The sequence below is a fragment of the Eulemur rufifrons genome, chromosome 2 (assembly GCF_041146395.1).
Source record: "Eulemur rufifrons isolate Redbay chromosome 2, OSU_ERuf_1, whole genome shotgun sequence".
NCBI lineage: Eukaryota > Metazoa > Chordata > Mammalia > Primates > Lemuridae > Eulemur > Eulemur rufifrons.
Genome location: NC_090984.1, coordinates 44,276,854 through 44,302,898, shown reverse-complemented (window position 1 = coordinate 44,302,898; position 26,045 = coordinate 44,276,854). Strand labels below are relative to the sequence as shown.

Sequence of the window (26,045 nt, the reverse complement as noted above, 5' to 3'; positions counted from 1 at the left end):
GGCTTCTAAGAGCTCACAGCCTCCCTTCTTGGAGAATTGCTGTCCACCTCACTCAGAAATGCCTGGGAGGTGACAGATTATGTCCCATGCTGGGGACCACCCATGGCCAATAACTGATTGAACTGACATGGGAATATAAAATCATCACCGCCCTGTCTTAAGGTGGGACAACTCTGTTGCCATTCACACTCCAGAGCTCCCTATAGGATCAGACTAAGGCTAAAATGCAGCCAAACTCATGGCTTATCTTCCTCCCCTGCACTAATCTGCTTCCCTCACTTCCTGACAGGTTCCTCCTGAGATCACCCCTCCCAAAAAAATCACTTTTTGCATGAATCACCATTTCAGACTTTGTTTCCAAGGAACTAGAGCTAAGGCAACCAGCTTAATCAATCTCCTTTTCTAGAAATGTTGGAAAGAAACCCTGGAATGGGACCTCTACTGTAGTTTCTGTTTGAATTGTTCTCTCTTCCCCCAGGGTGTCTATTCCAGGTGTTAAACTCACTTCTCAAGAACCCACAACTGGTCTCCAAGGTCACCCACAACCCAACAGCGTGAATTCCCTCATTCCTTCGGCCTGTCAGTCTCCCTTTGCTGCAGACTAACTCCTGACTCACTGGTCTTCCTGCTACAGGGGCAGCAGGAAGAACCTGGGATACAGGCCCTGAGTCATGGAAGCTTCATGGACTTCTCTTCCTGTGCTGAGCAAATGACCACAAACTCACCCATGCAGTTCTTCATCATCATGAATCCACTTTCATAGCCTTCGTCGCACTTGCATTCAAAGTCCCCTGGGGTGTTCACACACTGGCCTCGGCCACAGAGGTCAGGAGATATGCGGCATTCGTCAATGTCTGCAGAGAACAGCAAGTGGCAGCGAGTGAGCATCAGGACAACCTTAATTCTTGTGGCAATATGTTAAAGATGAAGAATTTTAACGATGTCCCCTCTCCTGCCCCTTGAGGCCCATTCACTGACCTGTGCAGTTCCTTTCTTCAGAATCAAGAGCAAAGCCACTGTCACACCTGCACTTGAAGCTGCCAATGGTGTTTCTGCACTTGCCGTGGGTGCAGAGGCTGGGTATCATCTTGCACTCATTGATATCTTCAAGAAAAATAAAACATGGGGGGAAAAGTTTATGAGCAACCAGTTAGGAAGTCTTGGTACCTGCCATTTTAAACCAGAAGGTTGGAAGGTCTAGACTTAAGGTCTTGGCAATACTCATTTCAAAGAACATGTGATGACCCATGAGAAATACGACTTTGTAAACATTTCTAGCCTTTTAAACTTCTACATTCTATAAAGCATTGTTAGAGAAGCAGGGAATGTGTTTATTGGACTTCTAGGGCCCAGAACACTGCCTGATACATAGTGAACACTTTATAGCTATTTGCTGAATGAATGAATAAAACATTCTAAACTCCTAGTTTAGAATAAATAAAGTTTAATTTACTGTACTTAAAGCAGATAGAAGATTATTAGAATAAACTGTCCCATAGCAACCAGTGGAATGTGTGGTAGAATGAGATATTCATTTAATATTCTTTGATGCTTTCTTGTATATACCAAAAATATAAGAATTTTGAAAGATGTCATTTATAATTTAAATTGTTTGCAAATAACCTGTACTGTTTAAAAACGTTTTCTCAATATTCTATTCCATTAAGATTTCATTAATATAATTTAAAGAGCTTCTCGTAGGCTAGAAGACTGCATACGTTTAACATGTAACCTGAGTTTCCTCTTATAAGAGCTTTTCTAAAGTATGACCTAGATAGAGCTCAAGAAATACAAATTCATTTCTACCTAATGCCATGTGAGACAGAGCTGAGAGATTCAATGTCAAGAACATCAAGTCCTTCAGCAGCAATGAATTGCCACCGCCTTTGGAAGCAAATTATTCAAGTTCCTTTGAATTTACTTAAAAGACATTTAAGAAGGCCATCTAGAAACTATCTTTCCACAGAGAACAATTTTAACCCCCCAGGGCTTCTTGGACCAAAATCTCATGGGGGAAAAAAAAAGCCTATACTTTTCTATAAAAAGGTAATTATATAATTCAGAAAGTAAAAACATCCATGCTGAGATGATCACGTAAAGTTCTGGGATCATAAAAATGCATCTTGTTGGTCCAAAAACAAAAGCAGTCAACTATTGAAAACATTGTACCTTTGAAGAAAGGTTTTCCATTCGTAATTTCTTTTGTGGCAAATCCGGGTCCTCTGGGACAGAGCTCGTCATACTCAGGGGTGTTTCTCACAGGACACTCCTCACACTCCTCGGTGCCCCAGGCTGCCCCGACAGAGCAGCAGCAGGCGTCCATGCGGTGGCGGCCAGCGATAGGCAGGGCGCACTCCTCCTCCTCATACCGCAGGAAGCAGGTCTCCAGGCGGATGTCTGTCGAAGGCAACCAAGGTAGGCTGAGGAGAGCTATTTTCTGTTCACTGCCCCAGACTGCCAACATTTTGTTGGGCAAAGTACAGCACACAAAATAATTTGCTATATACTTACTGACTGGAATTCATTTTTTTCCTCATAAGAAACCCAGGCTATGTGGTAGGAATTCCGGCTTAACAAAGACTCTCTTCTCTTTGCCAGCCCATATTTGCACCTCCCATTTCTGAAAAGTTCCCGTTCAACTTTAGGTGTTTTCTGATCATTCTACCTAAGCAGCAGTATTCTGAGAGATCTCACCATGCCGTTTTGGGAGATGTCTTCTCCTGTACAGGCATGCCTATCACTCAGGTATGAACTCCAGGATGTCTTGGCATCTCTTCTACAGCTAAAAGCAAACTGCACTCTTTATCGTTGGAGCATGTCCAAAGCTAGCCCAATCACCTTCTTCTCAGACCCACTTCATTTCTGGCAAGGTAGAACGGTGAACTACGGAATGAGGACCGCCCTACTTGAGATGAAAGAGGAAAAACCGCAAAGAAAAGCTATTCGCTCTTCTCAATATTTCTTTCACCTCAACATGTGCTTATTGCATATTCTTCAGGACACACGTGCGATACTTCTATTCCCAACCCCAAATTCATGGAATTGCGAGGAACAGTTGAAAGACCAGAGGTCAGAAGACCCAGATTTTGGTCCTTCTGCAGCTAAGTCATTTGTCTTTGATAAATTACTACTCTGAACCTGAATTTCAACAACTCTTAAATGATGTTGCCCCCATCTCTCAGGAGGTGCTATGAAGCTCAAATGAGATTATGCATCCGAAATTTTTTATTATAAAGTATAATTAAAACGCAAGACATATCTTCTTTCTCTTTCTCCTTCACAATGTGGTCATTAACAATTCACCTAAGTGCCTGAGCTTATGTTAGAAAGCTTTTGAAGCCTTCTGGGAAACTTTACATTCAGGTTGCCTATATCAAGAGAGATACTTTTTAAATGAATCCTGAATAAAACATTGAAGCATCTTTCAACTGAAGAACGTGGAAGAAGTTTCTCATTAAATACTGATCTCTCCTAAATGAAGAAACTCTCTAAAACTCAAAATGGGATTAACTGACAACCTGAATTACAAAAACACTCTAGGCTCTGAATCCCTCTTCTATTCCATACTACTTACACAAAAAAGCATAAAGTTCTATATCTAAAAGTTTGTTAACTCTAATTTGTATGTGATCTAAATCACTTAACTGCATACCACTCTCTTAACCACCTACAGTGGTCTTCACTAAGGATGCTCTTCAGAGTAATGTGGTTACAGATACCAGTACAGCTGAGCAACATTTCTAGAGTCATAGACTCAGAAACCAGTGATCCAAGGAACATATTCCAGGTAGTCAGAAGTCATAGTAGTAACACCAGAATAAGTCTGCCAGACCCCACAAGTATGACTGTGGGATCTCAAATTGCTGCCACCACGAGCCCTTAGGGGCTTAGGACTTAGAGTCTAAGAACCCAGAGTTCTAGGCTCTGTGTCTAGACTCTTCCACACCACTGGGATAAAATGATTGGGCCTGAGGACCCCACCTGGGTTCTAGCAGTTGGCATGGAGAATCCTACCACAACTAGCAGTGACAATCGCCTTTGGCTCCCTCAAGTTCATCCTTCAGGGCAGTGGCATCTTCACTTGTGATACCCACAGTGTGTCCTGCAAGGACCTGTCCTCTGGTCAATGGCAGACATGAGTAGAAGACATGGGCTACAGTTTCCAATTATGTGTAAATGTTGCTCTTCTTCCTACCACTCACCTTGTATTTTATACTCCATGGGGTACAAGGGCACATTTAAGAGCTCTGGAATAATAACTGTGGTGGTAGTGATTTAAGGAATAGTTACATATCAGCAAAGGACTAAAGTTTCTCCTCACTAACATACTTTTATCACATGTTAGTAATAAAAAGCAAAGAGCTTGAGTTAGGAAGGCTGTGGTCAAGGAAGCCATCATGGAACCTAATGGACAGGCTGAGTTTGGGGGTGCTTGTAACTTTAAACCAAATGTTTGGCTAACTGAGTTTTGTTAACTGAGTTTCTAACAATCTTTAAGAAATGATTATTACAAAAATAATGAGCTCAGTATTTACCAAGGCAGATCCTTCCTGTGGCATCCAAAGTCATTCCACTGGGACACTGACACTTGAATGATCCCCTAGTGTTAACACATAGGCCATTTTTGCACACCCCTGGGAACACTTCACATTCATCTATATCTAAAAATAAAAGAAAAGCATGAAGTTAATATATCTTTATGATATCATTCTACCTTATTTTGTTCACGGAGTCATAATTATTTTCCATTTTGAACCTGATAAGTTCACAAAACTAGTTTGCCTCCAAATAGTTCAAGTAAGATCTCTGGGATGTCTGAATAGCAATTAGACTGAGCCCTCCTAATACCATAGATATAAGAGTTTCTCTGTTGGTCTCAAGGAATAACTTTTGAGTTGTGGAGACAGAGAGCTGGTGTGAGTTTTTGGGGACAGCTCTGGTAGATGTGGACATCTCAGGTAAGGTTACCAGGGGCCATATAATTTGCTTTATGAGACCAGATATCAGGAAATAAATAGAGAAACAAAAACCTAGTCTTTCAAACTAGCAAAACAGAAACAGCTTGAAGGTGAGCATAGGAATAATTCCCACTGAGAAATACGTGGGCCAGTGAAGAGTCTCTTTCAAGAAGTGTTGAGAAGTCATCAGAAAGTGTGTAACTAATTCTATCTCAGCAATGGTCTCAGGCTGTTCTGTCAATGTCTTGGTGGTGTCCCAGCTTGGTGAGGAGAGTCAAAAGATGCTCATGTTCACTTATTCATCATTGACCCAATCTCTCTCAAATGTACCAGTCCCTCCCAGTTTGCTTAATGGAGAGCAATATGTTCTCTGTACTTAATTTGGAAAAATATTCACCATCAAGTTAATCCAAAGAAAGGCACTTACTTGCCAATGCCAAAAAAAAAAAAAAAAAAAAAAAAAGAAACGGATTATTAGCTAAGAAACTATGTCTCTATTTAGAAGAAATAACTCTCCAAGACAGGAATGATAAAAAAAAAAATATTCTAAACCTTTCCTTGTAAAAGAGATAAATAAATGGGGAGGGGGTAGAATCTACCTTTTTGGGTTCTTTTGTTGTAACAAGTTCTGGCCAATTGTATACTAAAATGTGCTGCTGAGGTCAGATAAGTTATTATATTAGCAGTGGATCTGGACCAGAGAAAGGCCAAAGGATTCAGTCATCATTTGGAAAGCAAGACCTTGGGTGGGGGTTGTAGTGTTCCTCTTTGTTTTAGCAGGGAAAAAACTTCATTTCATCCCACATATGGTACTAATTGCTGTTTTTAAAATTTTTCAGCTGCTGTGTCATGTCAGGTTGTGTTAGTCACCATGACCTATGTCTATCTGGGACTCCGTGAGAAAGAACTGCAGCAAACTGGAGAGAATCCACATAGACCTTCAGAAAAGAGGCAATGGAGTGCATCCTTCTAAATCATCCACGACCATGAAACAAATAAACAAAAAACACCAGGGCAAACCAAGAGAAATCGAAATTTTACAGCCTCATCAAAAACTTCCTGTCTGTCTCTTCCTGATAGATAGCAGGTCAGCTGTGGTCAGCCTAAAACATTTTCAGCCACCCTGTCCTTTGGCCAGAGTGATCTGACACTAGCAATAGCATATGTATGCCTGTGAAATTAACATCTGTTCTGTTCCGCAGTTCTTATTATTTTTTTTCTCTGCTATGTATCTCTCATTGTGAAGTTACATGACAGCTTTATCCAGTCCAAGCTAATATAAGCATTCTATATGCATGAAAAATTTATGGTTTATAAATAATCAGAAATACCTTCACATTGTGTTCCTTTAATTCTTGAGTACCCTTTGCCACAAATGGGATCTGTTAAAAAAAAACAAAAAACAAATTTAAGATAACAATATCCAGACTTTGTAGTTATGACATAGTATAAGAAACATGAGAGAGGACCTGGAACCTGAATTAGATTTTGTTGCTATGAATAAATATGAGATAACAAAGTATTTCTGAGACTGCATAGGTAAGGAAGAAGAATGAAATGTCTCCTCAAATAAAGCTCAATTCCTCTAACATATCCTAAAAGACACAAAGGTACCGTACAGATCACGCTCGGGTGAGAGCTAAGAGGTAAACTGAATACAGATTTCTCTCTTCCTATTATCCTGAACACGGGAATCACCATAGGATTCCTGTAACATAAATATAGAAAACACAGTCTAGAATTTGCAGATCTCATGCCCTGCGGCATTCACACTACTTCAATCCACACATTTATATATTCAAACATTGAATCAACAAAACCCTGAAAAATTCTCTCAAACCTCAGCTTCCCAGCAGACTTAGAAGTTCACCAGAAATCGTTACGAAGTTTAGTCACAAATACTGGTTTCTTTACACCAATTAGCTTTTTGGAAGAGAATTTGTACCTGTAAAAAGCCCAGGACCCCTAACCACGAGGTTCCCAAGAGAGCCAGTAGGAACTGGTGCTCCAGGGAAGCAGCACTAGCTAACCACATCACAGTGTGGTTACCGAAGCACAGGAAATTACTGTCCTTGACACTTATCTCCCATTCAGCAGTATGTTTCATTGAGGACATCGGAAGTAAGTCTTGTAAAATTCCCATGTGAACCTAAACGAACACAGCACTAGGCTTCCCCCTTTTCTGCAGAGGTCAAGGGCGGCACAGGAGCCACAGCATGGGTTTCTCTTACCAACTTGGCACAGGGTGCACGGGCTCCCCCAGGCAGCACCAAGGGAGGAGCAGCACTGGGACTTCAAGGTGGCTCCGTTGATGTTGATCTCACACCGCCCGTTGATGACCGTCTGCCAGCAAGTGCCCTTGATGGTTTCTGCAGACAAGGAAATAATATTTAACAGATATTTAATAGAATCTGTGTCAACAATCTAAACATGCACATTGGAATTACAGCAAGAATAGCACCATGAAACAAGCAATAATGATAGTTTTTAATGTTGTTTCATACTTAAACTCTTTTGCAGCAAAAGCTGACATTAAGGATAGCAGCATTGGTAAACATAGAAAAGTCATTCTAAGAAAGATAAATACCTATGCAGATGGTTTTTGTTGGATCCAAAGTACTTTCAGAAGAACATTCACAAATAAAAGAGCCTGGGCTGTTCTTGCAGACTCCATTAATGCAAGGACTTGATTCACATTCGTCGATGTCTGAAACAAAAACAGGTCTACATTACTGCTAAAAGCTACTCTTGGGCTTAAATGAGTAGGCCTGAATTGCTACCACATATTTTTCATTAGATAGCAAAGGTGATCTAAATAGATTTTTCTAGGTTAGATAGAATGCCAAAATAGTAATCGAACATATCTCCACAGTATAGAATCCAGAACTTGACCGAATCTTTTTATTCAGAAAATCTAGAGCAAATGTAGATGTGATTTCTGAGTTATTAATTCAAATAGCATACATAATATTTTCTTAATGTATTAAACGATGGCAAATAAATGCCAGTTGAAGACGATTGCAAAATGAAATTTTTAAATGGCACTTAAGTGCAAAATAAATGGCAAATACAATGCCAATTGCAGGTAAATAACATCAGTGGTTTACAAAGTGTGTACAAGTGTCATTTAGGACAACAGAATTTCAACTAAATTGGCATCACTGTCTAAAATACAGTGACTCTAATTTATTCATATGGTTTCCCAATGGCATTCCAAAAGGCAGCAAAGTACACAGTATAAGAACAAAAACATGGTTTACCTTCACAGGTTTTTAGGTCAGGTTTATATATAAATCCTTTGGGGCAGGTACAGACAAAACTTCCAGGAGTGTTTCTACATTGTCCATTGTCACAAAGTAGACTGTTCAGTACACATTCATTAATATCTGGAAAGTCAATGAAAATGAACATTTGAAAGAGTCCATCCTTTGCATGCAACTTTTTTCCTCTTTTAGGTTAGGTCTTTAAAGTCATACTAATATAATCGATTCAAGCAAAGAAGCAAAACTCCGTACTATTGGTTTTTGCCTAAATTACCTCATTTTAGGAAAATAAGGGCTTGAACTGGTTATCTAAACTAGGTATTTACAAAGCCTACAGTCATCAGACACTATTTAATTCACTTCTTTCTTTAGCAGGAAAAAAAACAAACAAACCTGGCTTTGCTGGAAACTATTAATCTTTACTTTATATAACTGCTTCACTGTGTCAGAATTAAGAGGACTAATCTTATTGATTTAAGGAACTAAATAAATATTTAGAAAGTGTGGTCCATCTTTGATATGTATGAGTTCCAGGATGGGTGTTTCGTCCTTATAATAATTTAAATTGTCTGCAGTTATGTTTATAAAGTATGAAGCAATCTGTAGAGTTTATACTTGTCATTGGGAACTTAGATTCATGATCCAGAGGGCTGAGAAAAACTCCTTGCTTTTAGCTGAATAATATGCCTGTCTGAAACGAAATCCAACTTTAAGGTACATATTACTTAGATAATTTTGGAAATGTAGAAATTATACAGTTTGTTATATTCCTTTAAGCTCAATTACATCCCACAGCCCAGATAATAGGCTAGAGCTTTGAAAGAAATTTTTTACACATTGAGAGATTCTAATTATTAATAGATCATCATTTGACAGTTATTAGCCCTAATATAAAGGATACACAAATTTAGCACTGGGAAACTACATGGTTCACAGCAGTAAATACACTTAAATCAGTAACATATTTATAAAGTACTTAAAATATGGGAAAATCAAGTATGAAGTGATGTTATTATCTGGGCAAACAGCATGCTGAGAATTCTATCAAAATAATATAAGGAATGCTAATGCTTCCCCAAACGGTCCCCAGCACCAGAGGACATCAGATGGTAAAGTAAGAGAAATGACAAGTAAAATAGCTTGATGTTCAGGGACACATGAGGGCAGGAACTTTCTTCTCTTGGGTCAGAACAAATAGTTCTGATGGTTGGATGGAAGACAGCTTGGTCCAGCACTCAACAAGTAGTTGGTATTTACTAGATTATGTGTTGTGTTGAAAGAATGGAAGATTTTTTGTTTATTTCAATCTGCATCATCTCTGAATAATTACATGTTCCAAAAGTATAGACTAGTACCTCAGACCAGTACCTTCTAAAAATACCACCAACGGCAGCTGAGAGGAAGCTCCTAACTCTAAAGCCCTACATGGTTTTCAAGAAGTAAAAAATATATTTGAAGTCTCCTGTTTTATCTTAAAGCTTATTAATTTTCATCCTACTTCATAAAAGTATGTTTGCTTGTGTGTAAAAGGTGTTTTGCCTCCACATTAAAATGATGCACCATTTTACATTTTGGTTTTAGTACCTCCTGACATATTCCCATGAGTATGAATATCCTGGTTTCTGAAGCTCAACTTCAGGGAACTTTAAGTAGTATGTCCCTACACTACAGAATGAGCAATGCATTTAAGAAAATACTAGTCTAGGAGTATGTTGAAGAAAAACCATTAGCACCGTTAGTGCCCATTTGACCATTTTCTTCCCAACCAAATGATTTATTTAGATACCTTCATTAAGAATTGTTAGAGCATCAAAAATGGTGTGTGTTAAATTTAACAGAGCATTTAAAACTGAAAATAAGTTGTGTTTTCTCTGGTTAAATCTAAAGGCTGCTTCTCTCAGTAAAAACAAGGATGATTTTGTAGCCACATGAGAATGGTTCAGAAACTTTGAGTTTTATATATGTAAGGAGCTTCTCTTTTAAAGAGTGAATCTGATACATCATTATTCATAAAGTGTCAAGATTCAGTTATGTAATTTTTTGCAATAAAAACATGTATATGCCATGCCAACATCCAAAGTGTAAAGCATCCATTTGCCCAGTCCTCTAAGCTACTCAAGAGCAGTCTTTTCCAGGTAACAAAAGGAGGAATACATTATGCATGAAATGCCTTAGGAAACACGTAAAACTTCTTACCAACACAGTTTTTCCCAGTTGAATCTACTTCATATCCTGAATTGCATATACATTTGTAGGTCCCACGAAGATTTTCACAAATTCCATTTGGGCAAATATCAGGATCTAAGGCACATTCATTTATATCTGCACCACAAAAAGTTTAAAATCAATTAACATCCTAATATAAACATCAAATGAACTGTTAAAAACATAACATTACAATAAATGTAATGACCTAAGGACCTCTTGAATAAAAATAATAATAATAAAAAAGGTTTCACTTGGAAGAGAATGCTTGATCCCTTTTTCTTACGGTAAGATATTCTGAGTCAAATCTTTCTTCCACTAGTCCCTAAGAAGAACTTGGCATCTGAGGTGGAACTACAAGATTACCAATCCTTAAGTAAGCTGAAGGAGACCTCCCCGATGTCTCCTGGTCCAAGAACCAAGATGGAAAAATTGATCAACTGCAGAGCCCAAGTCCCTACAACTGGTCTCCTTATCACCAGCCCCTACCTCTTCAATCTACCTCCCATACTGCCACTGTTCCTAACATCCTAGAAACAAGGTGACAATGTCATTCCCATGGTCAAACTTTTGTAGGTTCAATAATGTCTCAAGATTAAATTAAAATCCTTTGTTTATTTACTCCAAATTTCTCCCTCTTCCATGAACATACAATGCCCTCTTCACTCTGTCAGGAATGCCTGAAGTAGGCCTATTCATTGGCCAAAAGCCAGCTCAAACACCACATGCTCTGAAAAAGCCTCTGCTACTCTGCCCAGATGAGGCGGGGTCCTCCCTCTTCCGTGCTCTCACAGACTGAGGTGGGCTCTCCTAGGCAAGGGTGACACAGAATGACAATTGGTGAATGGGTAGTCTGAAACCCTGGTTGCCTGAAATCAGGGCTGACTTTTTTTGTTCCACTCCAAGACCCTATCACAATTTATTTATTCCCCACTAACTCTTTATTCATTATAAATTTCCTTACTTCTTCTCATTCCTCCTCCAAATACCCCCTCCCATCTTCATTCAAACATAATGATGAAATTAATCGTGTTGAAGGAACTGACAATCAATACAGCCAGTCCACTTTTTCCCCCAGAACTCTCCTGAAACAAAATGTTTAGCTTTATATTAATAAAAGAATCCCTTCTACTTTCTTCTCACCTATTTTTACATTTGTTCCAATTCTCCCTTTTAACTTTAATTCTTTCTATGGCACCAATATTTCCCTACTTCTAACTCCTACACTTAAATATTTCATTCTCTTTCAACTCAATTAATTGCTGTCACTGCTTGTTAAAAAATATGATGGCTCTCTTTTGCCACCTTATAATGACGGAGCCCTTGACAGTTAAGAAATCATTCAGAATATAGACGGATAATGGTTCACCCAGCCTATAACCCTGACTGTACTTGATAGTGGAAGATCCGAGGGAGAGTCAGACTGCCAAGAGTGAGAAACCACTGCCATTATATCTCATCCACAGGCACCCTTCAACTGCCCTGGGAGGCCAGTCCCTTCAGTGGACCAGCCCACACCCACACCCAGCAATCCCAGAGCCCACCATACCATGGCTGCTCTGCCTTCGGGGGTTTCTAGGTGTCCAAAATACAGCATGCAGTGATGGCCAGAGAGGGAGTCAGGCCAGACTGGTGTAAAGGGACCAACTGAAAACCCACAGGAAGGCCTGATGCTGCCTCTGTACATGCTTAAGGTAGTAAATTTTGAAACAAATCCTTACCACTGCCTGCTGATGTCATTCCTGGACCGCTGCTGCAGAGTGCCTGATATTCCGCTGCAATAAATTAACAGATAGTAAATGATTCCCCTGTTTGCAGAACAGGTCGATCCTGCCCTTGGCTTTGCACACATCATTTCCTCCAAAGTGAGTAGAACCTGATATAAAGTGGTAACGGAAAAGGAGGCATCTCCAGGGGGAGTCACCTTTAAAACAGGCTCCCATTGTAAAGGCTCCGCATCACCGAGGCAAACAACTTTAAAGGATACAGGCAAGTTATGGCAATTCCTTGTGCAAAGCACTTTCGGAAAAGGTGTTTTTTCCTATAACTTGATTTTGTTCACCAGGGAACACTTTACACTTACAGTGAAACGTGCCTGTTAAAATGTGGTTTCTTAACTATTAATAAAACTTTCTCCCACCATCTTGGGAATAATTTTGTTTCTCAGTACTAGATGTTTTTTCAGTATAATCAAGTTCCTAAAATTTCCTCATTTCTCTCTGCAAATTCTCTAGCCTCCCCTCATAAGAACAACAGAGTATCCACTCTTACATTTAAGTGCATTTTTAACGTTAATATTTATCAGAAAAATGCATTCATTCTCCATGATATAGCCATAGGGAAAGTATTGCTTAATGCTAAAACTGTGAGATCTTATTGAAGAAATTGAGGTACACAGAATATGTTCCCAAATCTCTGAGGGAATCAGATTTCTATTTCTTAAAATTAATACAATGTTTTTGCATACAATTCCAACAATGTTTAGATGAACGTAAGAGTGAATGATGAAAATGGAGAACTAACTGGAATCACACTGTATCTGAGGAAAAGAAACTAAAGCGTCCCCTTAGTTGCCCAAGGTTTCTGGCAACCACAGTCTCATGGTCAAATGTGAATCATCTGCACTTGACTGGAAGGAGAACTGGATATTAGAGATGGGCTTTTTTGTAGAGACCGACTGCACCTCAACTGCTGAAGCAAATAGCTCGTATATGTGGCATGCTAGAGCACTGCATTCCTGATGACTGTGGATGCAAATGAGTTATACAAACAAAAAAAAATCATTGTGTCTTCTAACAAATGTTAATTTGAGAAAAGCAGTGAAATCCCTTAATTTTTAAATCATCTTAAAAGGGGCCAAAAAAGGAACCAGTGGCAAAGGTGGCTGCCATTGTGTGTTTGAAAGCCAGGGACTGGTAGTAAAAAGCAATTTGTCCCTTTCTATTTTGTTACATCAACAATTAATTAAAATATTCATGAAATACTGTAAGTAATACAACAAGAAAAACAAAATCATGCCAGTTTTGTAAAAAGCACTTTTACAGTTAATGGCAAATTAGCTGATGGTTGGCCTAAATGGAAGGGCATTACTGTCACCATTGTTTTCCATTTGGCCAGGATCTGGTACTAGACTACTCTTTGTAGTGAAGCCACATCAGCGTGGCTTGAATGCTGATGACAACGCTTATTGCTGGGGGTCTTGGGAGCAAGTTCTTTCCCTCTGTTAGTTTCCATCTATAAATTGGAGATAATGATACCCATTTCACCTGGTAGTTCTGCAGATTTAATGAGAGAACGTGTAACTGTGCACAGCTCAAGCACTGAATGAGGAGTAGGTACTGCTGAGTTAACTCAGTGTAGCTCTAGGGAGACAGTGCTACGGAGGACACATGAGAAAATTCCCCAGAATGACACTCCTGTGGGTTTAACTGACCAATTTCTGTGAGGAGCAAATGCCACTGTCAGAAGGCTGAGGAGGCAAGAGGGCTTGCTGAGCAGCGCGAATGAGCTTCAGTAGCCAGTGAGAAAAAGCTTCATGTATAGCTTGTTTGATGTACAGAGCTCAGAAAAGAACTTTAGATCTTGTATAATTGGAGTCTCTCACTCAACTGACCAAAGATACTCGTTTTGGGTATTTTCAGTACTTTTTAAAAAATCCCCCCTCCCTCCTGAAATGAGGGATATCCCACATTTGGATCTTTCATGATTTGGCACTTTTCTCCACCAGAGAGGTAGAGAAACCAAACTGAATAAAACCATTTCCACATGTGGACCTCTTCTGTGTAAATTCATTCAAATATAAAACAGAAGTTGGTGGAACTGGGCCTCAAATTTAACTCTCTTTAAGCTTTACTGCCGGTATAGTTTGAATGTGTCCTCCAAAATTCATGTGTGGGAAACTTAATCCCCAATGCAACAGTGCTGGGAGGTTGGGCCTCATGATTGGGTCACAAGGGCAGAGCCTTCATAAATGGGTTAATGTCATTATCATGGGAGTGGGTTAGTTATCTCCAGAGTGGGCTTGTTATAAAAACAAGTTTGGTCCTCTCTTGCTTTCTTGCCCTTCACAGATCCCCCAAGAACTGTGAGATATAAATTTCTTTTCTTTATAAATTATCCAGTGGTATTGTCGCTGCAACACAAAATGGACTAAGACAACTGCTTAAAGAAACTTTGTCTCTTTTGGTCATCTTTTTATAAACCCACATCATATGCTACGTAGCATAAGAATTCTTTGGAGATGTACTTGGTCCAGAGGAAAACGTAAGAGCAAAAAATTATATGCACCCAGGTTCCTGGATTTTAAGTCTTGGCTCTTCCACTCATTCAACAGGTGAACAAATTACCTATATTCTTGTGTGCCAGTTTTCACCATACTCACCTGTCTTGTAAATTCAAAGTATGAAACAAAAGTAATTTGACAAGTTAAAGTAACATACAAAAGGATGATATTAATAATATGCAACTATGAAGTTATATAGAAGTATTTTTGATAGAATGATATTTATATATAAAGTATTGTAAACATGTATTTAACTGATTAGTGATCACATATAAAATCATACACATACGAAATGATAATTTGTATATTATTCATTGGGTGATGTATTCTGCCAGAACAAAGCTTGTGTTCTTTTAATTGGCACCCTTCATTTCTTTTAAAGTCTTCCCTTTAACTTCAATTTTAATTTCTAACTGTCATTTCAAAATACTATTATTTTAAAAATAGTAACTCTTTAAAAATTATGGGTTAATCTTTAATTCATTTTATTTAGGGCAGAAATAAACTGCCTGAATCTTACATGTAAACCAACCATTCAAAGCAACTTATTTTCAATATTAGGTCTAACTCCATTTAGGACATTAGTAGTCAACGGCCAAGCTACCTTGAAATTGTGCTCAAATACTGATGGCCTATTGTTTTAATTTCAAAAAACTATTTTTACTTTATAAATAGAAATAATTTACAACTGGAGAGGACCTTCCTGATTATCTAAGACAACTCATTTTGTAGATGAGAAGTCTAAGGATCCTTTTTCCATATTATTCTATTTTATAATTACATTTATTAATGTAAGCCATCTCACATTCATTTGAAAATAGGTGCGAAAAATTCCTAAATAAACAAAAATCCACAACGAACTACCCCCCCTGCTGCCCCTCGCCCCGTCCCCACCAATTAAATAACCTCTCTGCCTGTGGATGGGGGAGCAAATTCTGACTTGCCATCCAGGTCTCTTCTCACTGTGCCACGCCAACCCCATCAGAGAAAAAGACTATTTTCCCTAAGGTTGATTAAAACCTTTTAAGAAAACCACAAATGACCTTCTGGCAAACTGTTGGAAATATGCAGGTAATCTGAAAATTATTTACTTTTATAAGGTGTAAAATTCCGTTTTTATAATAGTTCCTGCAAAATTCAAACATCAAACTACTTTAGAAAACAAGGCAGGTTGCATGTGTTCCAAAAAGCATGAATATCATTGAGATGGGGGACTGCATATGGGAGGTACAAATGCACTCCCTATTCCAAATGATTGTGAGGACTGGATGAGTAACGTGATTAGACACCAGCTAGCCTCTGACAAGACCCCAGGAAGGTGACGATATACCTAGAGAGCATAATACAATCTTTCTTTGTGACTGTCATAAACACAAAGACCTCAGATCATGGCAGAAGGCTGGCAGCCTGAGGGCATCTCCGGGACATCACATACCTGAATTCTGTGCAGGACATGGCTGGCAAGGCTCCCCAAATGCATACTCGGTGCTGGCACAACAGCATTCGGATTTAGTAACAGCACCAAACAAGGGTTTGACACACTGGCCTCTCTTATATCCACCGTAGCATGTGCTCCGCATGTGTGTGTCTAAACAGGAAGAAGCATCTGTCATCACACTGTCACTTCAAACAATGAGAACCCCCAAGGTCAGAGTTGAAGCTGGCTTTGTTTATCCACTGTCTCTGTTCTAACTCACAGAGAATGCCCCTGGTATTAGGGCTCAACAAAAAGAAAAAAAAAAAAAAACCAAAAACAAGAAACAAAATACATTCACCTTCCAAGAATTGGAAACCAATGCCCAGACTCCAGTTTTCTAGAGACTATCGTGGTTTACCAACCTGTGACACTCTTAAGTGCTAGGAAGATATCTCATTCATTTTTGTCTTCCCCAGGCCTGTGCAGAACAGGCACTTAATAAATGTTGAATGAATGATGGATAAATGTTGAATCTCACACCATGCTAAATAAGGCCTTTATTAGAAATGTGGCCTACCCCAAAATAAACATGCAATTACTGAATGTCTGAATTAGGTGTACTTTCCAAAACAGAGAAAGTTTAATCTTTAAAAGGTTCATTATATAAATCTGTAGATGTTGGTCAACTAAGCAGTGTTATCTTTACCACCAGGGAGGGAGTTTCCAGCTATGCCCAATCCTTTCCCTATTCAAAGGGTTTACTGAATACCTTCCTTGAAAATAATTTGGATAAAATTTGTATCCTTTTCCCAACAAGTCTCATACTTCTTATAAAGCTACATAAAATTATCATCATACATGTTTCTAGAATATCTGCATTCTCCGCTGCTTTCTATACTACCCTTGGACATTCATTCTCTATTAAATTGTTTGAGATCATGAGCATACATAAGCCAATCTCAAAGGCCATTAATTATCAAGAAAGGAGGGCTAGAGAAAATTGAGGACAGCTATGGGATTAGGGAAGAAAAGGGGGAAGGAGAAGTGGGGATTTTCCTGCTTTTCATTTATCTCAGCACATCTTTCTATTCCTTAAATTAACAATGTTTTGAAGAAGAGAACTGACCCCTGTTGGTTTGTTGCTCCACAAATATTCATTATATCTTATCTGCTACAGCACAGTGCATTTGTTATTGGTGGGCTTTACTGATTGAGAGAGGGCGGGTCTCTATCACAGTCTGGCCAGGGCTTTTTCTTACCGACACACACACGTCCATCCAGACCCACGGCCAGGCCAGGGAAGCATTCACACCTGTAGGAGCCATCAGTGTTCACGCAGCGTCCATTCATGCAGATCCCAGGTGTTTCACACTCGTTAATGTCTGTGGTGGGGAGAGGCACTTATTAAAAATGAAGGGACATTTATCTAAAATTGTAACATATTTACAATCATCTTATAACACTTGAAAATGGGGAAGATAGAAAATATTAATAACACACAGCATCAAAAAATAACAGCTCAATGAGATGCATTCTCATTTTCCTTGGAAAGAATAGTAACAAAATCAAGAGAGATCAACTATTACAGCTTATTACTTTTCCATGAAAAGATACTTTAATAATATTCTCCCAAGAGATTTTTTTTTTTAAATCCAAAATAATCACAAAGGCAAAAACAGAATTGGAGGAAGAAGAAAAATAACTGCTAAGAGACAAAGGGTTTCGTGTCATGAATCACACTGTAGCTCTTCCAGGACTGCCAGAAATTTAACTTGATAATAAACTGCATCTTTGACTTGGGCAGGAAGCTTTTTCTTTGGCATTCATCACCCAGACTGGTGTCCATTCCATTATCACCCATGCTTTAGCTCTCTGGGACAATTAGCCTAATATTAAGAGATGTACAACTAAAGCCTTGAGGGAACACCATAGAAAAAGAACAGAAAATGATTACAGATAATTTTGATGACCATTCTTGGCCAATAACAGCACTATAAGCAATCGGAACCCAGCAAAGTCTTTCCTAAACATTACAAATATTTTATAGTTTTGTATACGTATACTTAGTGAGGTCTGGCAAAAAAAAAAAAAAAACTTTATTGGGCACATACTAATAATAGCAGAGTTTTTTTCCCCTTAATATAGGAAAGTCGAAAAGGTACCAAAATTGTGTTTTAGAAAACATAACGCTTAGAAGCAAGTCATTTTATAACAACTCCTTTTATAATACACAACTAGTGTATTTCTTTTCTTCTGACCTTAAAAAGGCAAATTGAGAGTAAAACACCTTCGTGTTTTGCTTAGCTTGTGTTGTCTGGCACAAAATATATTCAGGTGGTCCAAGATTCCGTGTACAGACTGTATTTAAAATGGCATTTATATTTAAATACATGAACTCAAATTGGTTCAGTTACTCTGCAGATCTTTTTGTTCAAGTTGAAACACACAGTAGAACAGTGGCGACTACAGCCTGACAGGTACAGTAAGGCTTTTTAACGGGGACAGAGACGTAATGTAGATCCAGAGGGACGTAACATTGCTTAAGATCAGCGGCCTCCACTTTCAGAGAGTGCTCAGAGAGGACAGGTTGTTCATCAGATGAATTAATTGTAGAAATTAAATTAGCATTGTTGATTCAGCTTTGAACAGTCACATCTTTGTGGGATCAGAACTAAGTGCTCAGTGCTAAGAGAAAATCTTATCTAACAGCTTACAGAGGGAAATCATGCAAAGGAAGAAATTCAGCATACAAGGGATTATGTTCTTTCTTTTTTCCTTTAGTCTTATCATAATGTGTATTCTATATTCTATACACTAGAAGAAAGAAGACATGGGTAGTAACATGGAGCTAGGAAGCCTTTTCTCTCTCTCTCTCTCTCTGATTGTTAAGAATGCTAAAGTTAGAGCAAACCATTCAAATCATCAGCACTTTCAAATGAAGAGAACAATCCATTTATTGATAAGATACTATCTCACTGGTTGTGAATGGTTGCCAAACCTAATTTCATCTATGAGGTCATAATGTCTTCTGGGACAGCATTATCTATTGGCCATAGTTAACGCTGACAGGCTGCAGCCTGGGTCACCAGCAGCCTATAGGCACTGAAAGTAAATCTTCGTGTACTCTGTGCATTGACAAGAAGAGTATGTGTTCTCACAGAAGGTCTGCTCACAAAGGGGCTTTCACATTTCCTTCTATTATTTTGTTTGGAAGTCTAATTCCAAATATTCCAGCAATCGTTCCCTTCCCCTTTCTTTTTTACTCGTCCAGTTTTTAATTTGCACAATACGGTACTTTGTTTTATACTGTCTTACATTGTAGAATATTTCCACGTGTTAATCCTATCTTCCCATGTAAGTTCCTCCCAGCACAGGGCTCAAAAGGATAGAAACCATTTTCCTACTTCAAATTTGAAAAACTGTTTTCTCTTGCTGCAAAAACAGATTTGCACAATATTAAGAGCCATTGATGTGAAGGTCATAGAGAATGTAGGTAAACAAGCAAAGGCTAGAAGTTCTTTCAAGCCTGGAGAAAATGCACATCTTGCCAAGGACTTAGCACAAGGCTTTCTTCCATAACACGCTTACCAAAGCCGTCCTCCAGGGCCACTCAGAGAAGAGGCACCATAGGACTTTATCCTGCTTTCTCACCTTGAATAGCTTGACTCTCTACACTTCTGCATCTGAAACTATGAGCAGAGGCTCTGAGTACAGCATTTTAGCAGATTTTCTGGACATGTTTTGAGTATAAGGTTCTTTGACAAGTCTGGTTCCAACTCAGATCTTGGACCCAAGTATAGTAATCGCTGATCTTTGACTATGTTAAGGCAGGAGACACTAAGCACAAATTTACTCTGATGACTTTTCTTAGGACCCCAATTTTGAACAGGACAAATAAAAATCCTTGTATGTGCTTCAATTTCTGGAGTAATGAGATTATTTCAAAAGTGATCAAGCTAAACAATGGCTCTTGGTGTGTTTTTTTCTTCTGCTTAATCCCATTTTCCTTTTTGCTTATATATCTTGATGACACCTAAATAAATTGTCCATGAAAAAATTTTCATTTCTTAGGATACCTGGAGGGAATCACAAAGAAGAAATCATGGCAAATAAGAGTCTACAACATTCTGTCCAGGTAAAGATGTAAGACGTGGCAAATGACAGCCATTGGGAAGCCTAACTGCCCTTATTCCCCAACTGGAAAGAAAGAGGCTGAACTCAGCTTCGTTAGAAAGATGCCCACATCTGCTGGAAGCCCAACTGGCAGTTTGGCTTATTTATTTGCTACAGAGCCTTTCAGGCTCCTTTGGAAGACCTCAAATACCCTTTCTGAAATGAGAACAGCCTTCTGAGTATAAACTGTGGCTCTTAGGATGGCTGGACTTAAGTTCCCAGTCAGGTTTCCCAAACCAGAATTCAGCGTACTTTAAATGGGGAGAATCAGCAAGGAAAGGTGGTACCTATAAACAATGCAGAGAGGAGGAAAAGCAGGCAAAGAACGTGATTGAGGGTTTTACAGCACAAACCTTTGCAGTAACGCCCATCTGATGCCAGCTGGAACCCAGGTTTGCAAATACATTTAAAACTGCCATCTTCATTAATACACATTCCATTAAGGCACATGTTCCTTATGCTGCATTCATCCATATCTGAAAAATTAAAAAATACATTTTATATGACCAGAAAAGTAAACTTACAAAGGAAGCCAACCTAGATGAATTTAATTCTGCTTCTTCACATTTCTTTCATTTTTGATTATTATATCCCAAGGCTAATTTTCATCCAAATTATATCATATGAGGAGAAGAGGGGACATATGAAATACATAGCTCATAAGTTTTTGAGTTTTGACATGTGCATGCAAACTATAGGGCTAGATTTATATGTATGATGTATATGATATATGAATTTGATTCAATAGGCGTTATCACAATTCTTTTTAGGAATAGCAGTTTACAAACTTAAAAGTGTGTTAGTAGCCTAGTGAACATATTTATTTCACAGATTCACATTACCTCTAATACCCTGAAAATGAAAATAAAATAAAAGTTAAGACTAATGGAATCTGAAATGTATTTAGTCCTCATCCTAATTTTTTTTAAAGTAGAAACCAGAAGATGGCTTGTAGTTTGAAGCAATTTTAAATAGGGGTAGTAAAAAAACGGATTTTTAAAATGTAAGACTTAACTATGGATTATAGCTGTGTCACCTAATCTTTAGGGTCCCTTTATCATAGGCACAGTTCTTTAAATTCATCAATATGTTACTTTATTTAATATTAGCACTGTCTAGAGAGGCACTTGCTCTTTTGAACATGATGTGTTTTCACTTACAGGATTTAGAAAGACCAAAGTAATTCATGATACTTCTTTTCTCTTTTTTAGAGTTGGGGTCTTGCTATGTTGCCCAGGTTGAAATGCAGCACCTATTCACAGGCACTGTTAGGCACACTACAGCCTCAAACTCCTGAGCTCAAGGGATCCTCCTGCCTCAGCCTCCCAAGTAGCTGGGCCTACAGGGATTTTTTTTTTCTTTTTCTTAACAGGATTCTACCCCAACGGGGAATTTTGGCATTAAGTCTTTGAATTGAATCACTGAGATAATACTCTGCCAAAAATGTTTCTAAGAATAATTTTGAAATTCTTTTAACATATGAATAGATTCTTGGGATATTTCCAAAGACACCGGGAATCATGATAAGGAGCATTCTTTGTATTTTGCTAAAGGTCTATGAAAAATGTTTAAAGTAGCCCAATTTGAAATGAGGTGATTAATTCAAGAGGCAATATTAAAGGCTAGCTCTCGACAGTTAATGTTTCTTTCAAACAAATTCTGCATTTTCAGATACTGATTAGTAGTATTTTATCACCAGGCAGACACTTTAAACAAAAGAATTATAAACGACTAGAGAATATATGAGTGTAGGTATGTCCAATTTTTAAAAATGTACAAATTCTGATTTATTAAATTAGGAAGTAATGACTTAAGCTGCAAAAATTTCATCGTTACCAGGGATTTTTAAATGGCTTGCTCTCCTAGTATGCTAAAATGCTGTTTTACTCTCACAAATGTGAACTGAGAGAGACACGAACGGTGTGGAAAATCAGGCTTGCCTCCCAGATAAAATACTTGAAACATACTTGATATTTTGACCTTATACTCAATATTTGGCTTGATCTTGTCAAAGACCTCGGATATTGAAACTGCAATCAAAGAAGAGGAACAACATTATTACACTGTTATTACCTTCACAGTTCTTCCCATCACGCGTAACGTGAAAGCCGGCATTGCACACACAGTGGAAACTGCCGTCTGTGTTGATGCAGCGTCCGTTGTTGCAGATCCGGCCGTTCTGTAAACATTCATCGATGTCTAAAATCACAGTTAAAAAGGAAGACATACCTTTATTTAGGGAATTTAAAATGATTTTATTTCCCCCTTCCTCCATTTCTAAACTCATGATCGTAGCCTTGGGTTTTAATTACTTAATATTAACAATATGCTTCAACATAAATTGGGTATCAAATAATATGACATTTATAGTTATCAGAGTTGGAAATACAAATGACAGAAAAAAATACACACATAATCACATCAACTCTAACTCTAATTTGCAATAAGGCTCCTTAAATCTCAAGTCTGCAAACAAAACGGATTCTTCTCCACCACTTTCCTAGCTAATTTATGGAGCCAGTATATATATCGTTATTTATACTGAACTTTGGCTAGCATCTTTAAACTCATGATTAAGAAAGGCAGAATGTAGAACTCTATCAGAACAATAAAACAGAAATGCTATTTTTTAAAGAAATCATTCAACTCTGTGCTTGAAAACCATCAATCATATAACTCTGAAATATCTACCTTCCTTATGATAATTCTGGTCCCAGTACAGTTTTATTGCTTATATATTCTTAGTATTTTTAAAAATAACTTTATGAGTATTCTATCTACCAAATAAAATATTGGTACCGTGAGGGGGGTATTTCCTCCTTTTTTCTATTGCGCTTAATACTATGCCAAAGTACACAATAGAGCTTGGTCTGTGGTAAAAATGACAATAACTCAGCCTGTTTCTGATCTCTCATTTAAAGATTCATAATCAACCCAGAGTAGCCAACGTGGTCCCTTGGATTATCTGTTTCCCTCAGTTTCTAGAAGCTACAACCCGGGATGAACATCAAAGAGGATGAACACAGACTGCCTCGTCCTCACTGCATCCAATCATTTCCAGGGTTTATTCCCCGGAAGATAGGGACCAGGACACTGTGTTGAGCCGGATGGGAGCAGACCTATCTGTGCAGAGCTGAGGCCACATCTGCCAGAGTAGAAGAGCCCCAAACACCCCCTGGACAAGAAGAATGTGCGTTCACGGCCTCTCGGTTACTCTGACTGTCTACCCTGCGTCTGCACGGTGTCTTGTGGTTGACCCTCAGACGCACTTTCTTTCTGGGCAGATCCTGCAGTGGTTTCCACACGAGTCATTGGACTAGCTGAGGCAGTCTGGGCTTTTCTTCTGTCTGATCTTTGTGCCAACAACCTACGATCTTTTTTCTCTCTCATTTATTTCTTAATCCTTGGTAAAATCGGGCTGGCTCCACACTCCAAAAAAATGGTAAAAGTCACATATTCTTGAGCAGACTTTTTTTTTTTTTTTTTAGGATCCTATAATTTTTGAGGCCCAAAGTTAAAATAAACAAAATAAAGAGTTCATTTTTTTCTCTCCTCACCAATTGCGGAGTGCCATGGAGCTCCCCCTCGCCTTATAAGACAGATGAGAAGCTTGCCATTCCAAGTTCTCTACTGTGGTTCTGTCCATCTCGCTATCCCATCTGTTCAACCCTTCAAATGCTGCTTCTCCGCTAAGTACACAGCCCTTTGGACCATTCTGTGGCCACTTTCATCTACAAAATAACGTGAGCATGTTCTCAAAGTCTTAAGTTGAGGATGAACTTAGCACTCACTCTTTTAGAAGACAGTGCTAGAGCATTCAGGTCATCCTTAGTCTCTGGTAAGGCTCAGACTGATGTCAACCACATGCATCTACACTGGCTGGACCTTGCCCCAGCCGAGGACTCTCAATAATCACTTCTCTTTGCTTATTTAATAGTGCAGTATCTGGACACTGATTTCATCTTATTTCCTACTTTGAAAAATGCTTAGTGCACAATTTGTACATGCTAAATTATTATAATATTAAGATGGTTATAATATTAAGTTATAATATTAAGTTGGTTCTCAACTCAGTTAAATATTCAGCCTATCCATATTCATAATTCAGTAGGACATAGAAATATTAGCAATTTGTAAGGCCATGTTCCATTTTGTTCTGCTCAAAATTGTCCTTTATAAGTACTGTGCTTTATGGCATGGATGGCAAGAAATTCCTAAGAACCAAATTCAAGGATTCTGAAACCAGTTTATGGATAAAAATGAAAACTTGTACATATTTTCAATTCACATACTCTTATGAATGGCTGCCAATTTTTTAAGTGATAATAAACCTCTCTACCTTTCCTTGTAATAAATTTAAAGAGTGCTTGTTTATTTTTATCTGGCTTTACTGAATTAATGATACAGTTTATTTTGTGCCAAGTTTATAGCTATCGAGGTAGATATTTGGGCTCCCTAAGGGTGAGTAGTATATCTTGCTTATTTCTGTTTTAGAAACTTAGTACATAAGTCATTTAAAAAAGGAATATTGGATGGCTTACTAAATTAATTAATGGGAAATTTTTATGATGGGATATTTGTAGCAGTGTCTCTCAAATTTTAACGTGCATACAGATCACCAGGGGACCTCGCAATGCAGATTCTGACTCAGCAGGTCTCAGTGGGACCTGAGAGTCTGCATTTCCAACCAGTTCCCAGGTGCTGTTGCTGTGGACCACATTAACAAGCAGCAAGGACTTAGAGGTGACTTCCTTACCCTGCGGACCTTTCCATTAAGAAATTAATTGCATATAATTTCACCTGAAACTTTTCTCAGTTTCTGCGTTATAAAGGACAATCCTATTCTTGACCTCTCAGATGAAAACTTAATAGGCAATAGTGATGAGATAAAAGAGTATTGAAAATAAGATATTCCTGCAGGCACAGAGGCATCTTTTAAAATCATTTGAATGTTTGCTAGATTTTATGACACTGTCCTTCAGAGTGACAATTTTTGGATTAAGCGCAAAAAGCAATGGGACTGTATTTGCTTCTTCTGACAAGGGCTAAGCTCCACTGAACTCCTGTGAAGCCAATCCCCCGTTTAGCACATATGCCCCACATTCCACGCCAGGACCATACCTCGGCACTCCGTCCGCGTGAGTGTGCTCTGATACCCCACTCGGCACTGACAGGTGTACGAACCCTGGTTATTAATACACTCACCGCCGGCGCAAGGGTTTTTCTCACATTCATCAACATCTGCAAAGCACAGTACATTTTAGTGAGAAATTAGCAATCGCTCATAATTCTAAGACTTTATTGGTTTCTTTTACATGTATAAAGCATTTTCCTTTTAAGAAGTAAATGGCATAATAAAAGGATCGTTTATCTTTCCATTACAGTACCCCAAGTCACTAGCCATTTGAAGACCTGTTGTTAAGCAGTTAAAGTATAGTATTTTCACATGTCATTTTTCAGAGAAAAATTCCAAACACATAGCAACTTGACACTCCAAGCTAATAAACATTCTCTTTTCCTTGAGTCTGGCATAAAAGAATCAAACAGACTAACATTTCAGAAGTGGCTTCTGGAGAAGATTCTGAGTATCTCCTGAAGCTCTGTTTTTTCCAATAAAAAGAAGACCTAACCCTATCTAAGCATCCCCTGCTGAGTTCCAGTAAGAACATTCGAACAAAACACGAAGCCACTGTCATTTAAAGGGCAGTGTTCTCACCCACCATCGCGTCCGCCCCATCCCCAGATGT

At 38.5% G+C, this 26,045-nt stretch overlaps 1 protein-coding gene across 1 annotated transcript in view; it reads right to left on the bottom strand.

Moving 5' to 3' along the window:
- Positions 1-26,045, bottom strand: part of FBN1 (fibrillin 1) — a 229,089-nt gene that overhangs the window by 75,010 nt on the left and 128,034 nt on the right. The window contains exons 13-27 of the mRNA XM_069483916.1: positions 25,420-25,539; positions 22,372-22,497; positions 20,652-20,774; positions 17,385-17,507; positions 16,144-16,296; positions 12,148-12,201; positions 10,418-10,543; positions 8,219-8,344; positions 7,546-7,665; positions 7,190-7,327; positions 6,290-6,340; positions 4,536-4,661; positions 2,170-2,397; positions 979-1,104; positions 726-854 (exon numbers count right to left, since the gene is read on the bottom strand). Coding sequence (XP_069340017.1) covers positions 726-854; positions 979-1,104; positions 2,170-2,397; positions 4,536-4,661; positions 6,290-6,340; positions 7,190-7,327; positions 7,546-7,665; positions 8,219-8,344; positions 10,418-10,543; positions 12,148-12,201; positions 16,144-16,296; positions 17,385-17,507; positions 20,652-20,774; positions 22,372-22,497; positions 25,420-25,539 — 1,869 coding nt within the window. The remainder of the gene's footprint in view (positions 1-725; positions 855-978; positions 1,105-2,169; positions 2,398-4,535; positions 4,662-6,289; positions 6,341-7,189; positions 7,328-7,545; positions 7,666-8,218; positions 8,345-10,417; positions 10,544-12,147; positions 12,202-16,143; positions 16,297-17,384; positions 17,508-20,651; positions 20,775-22,371; positions 22,498-25,419; positions 25,540-26,045) is intronic.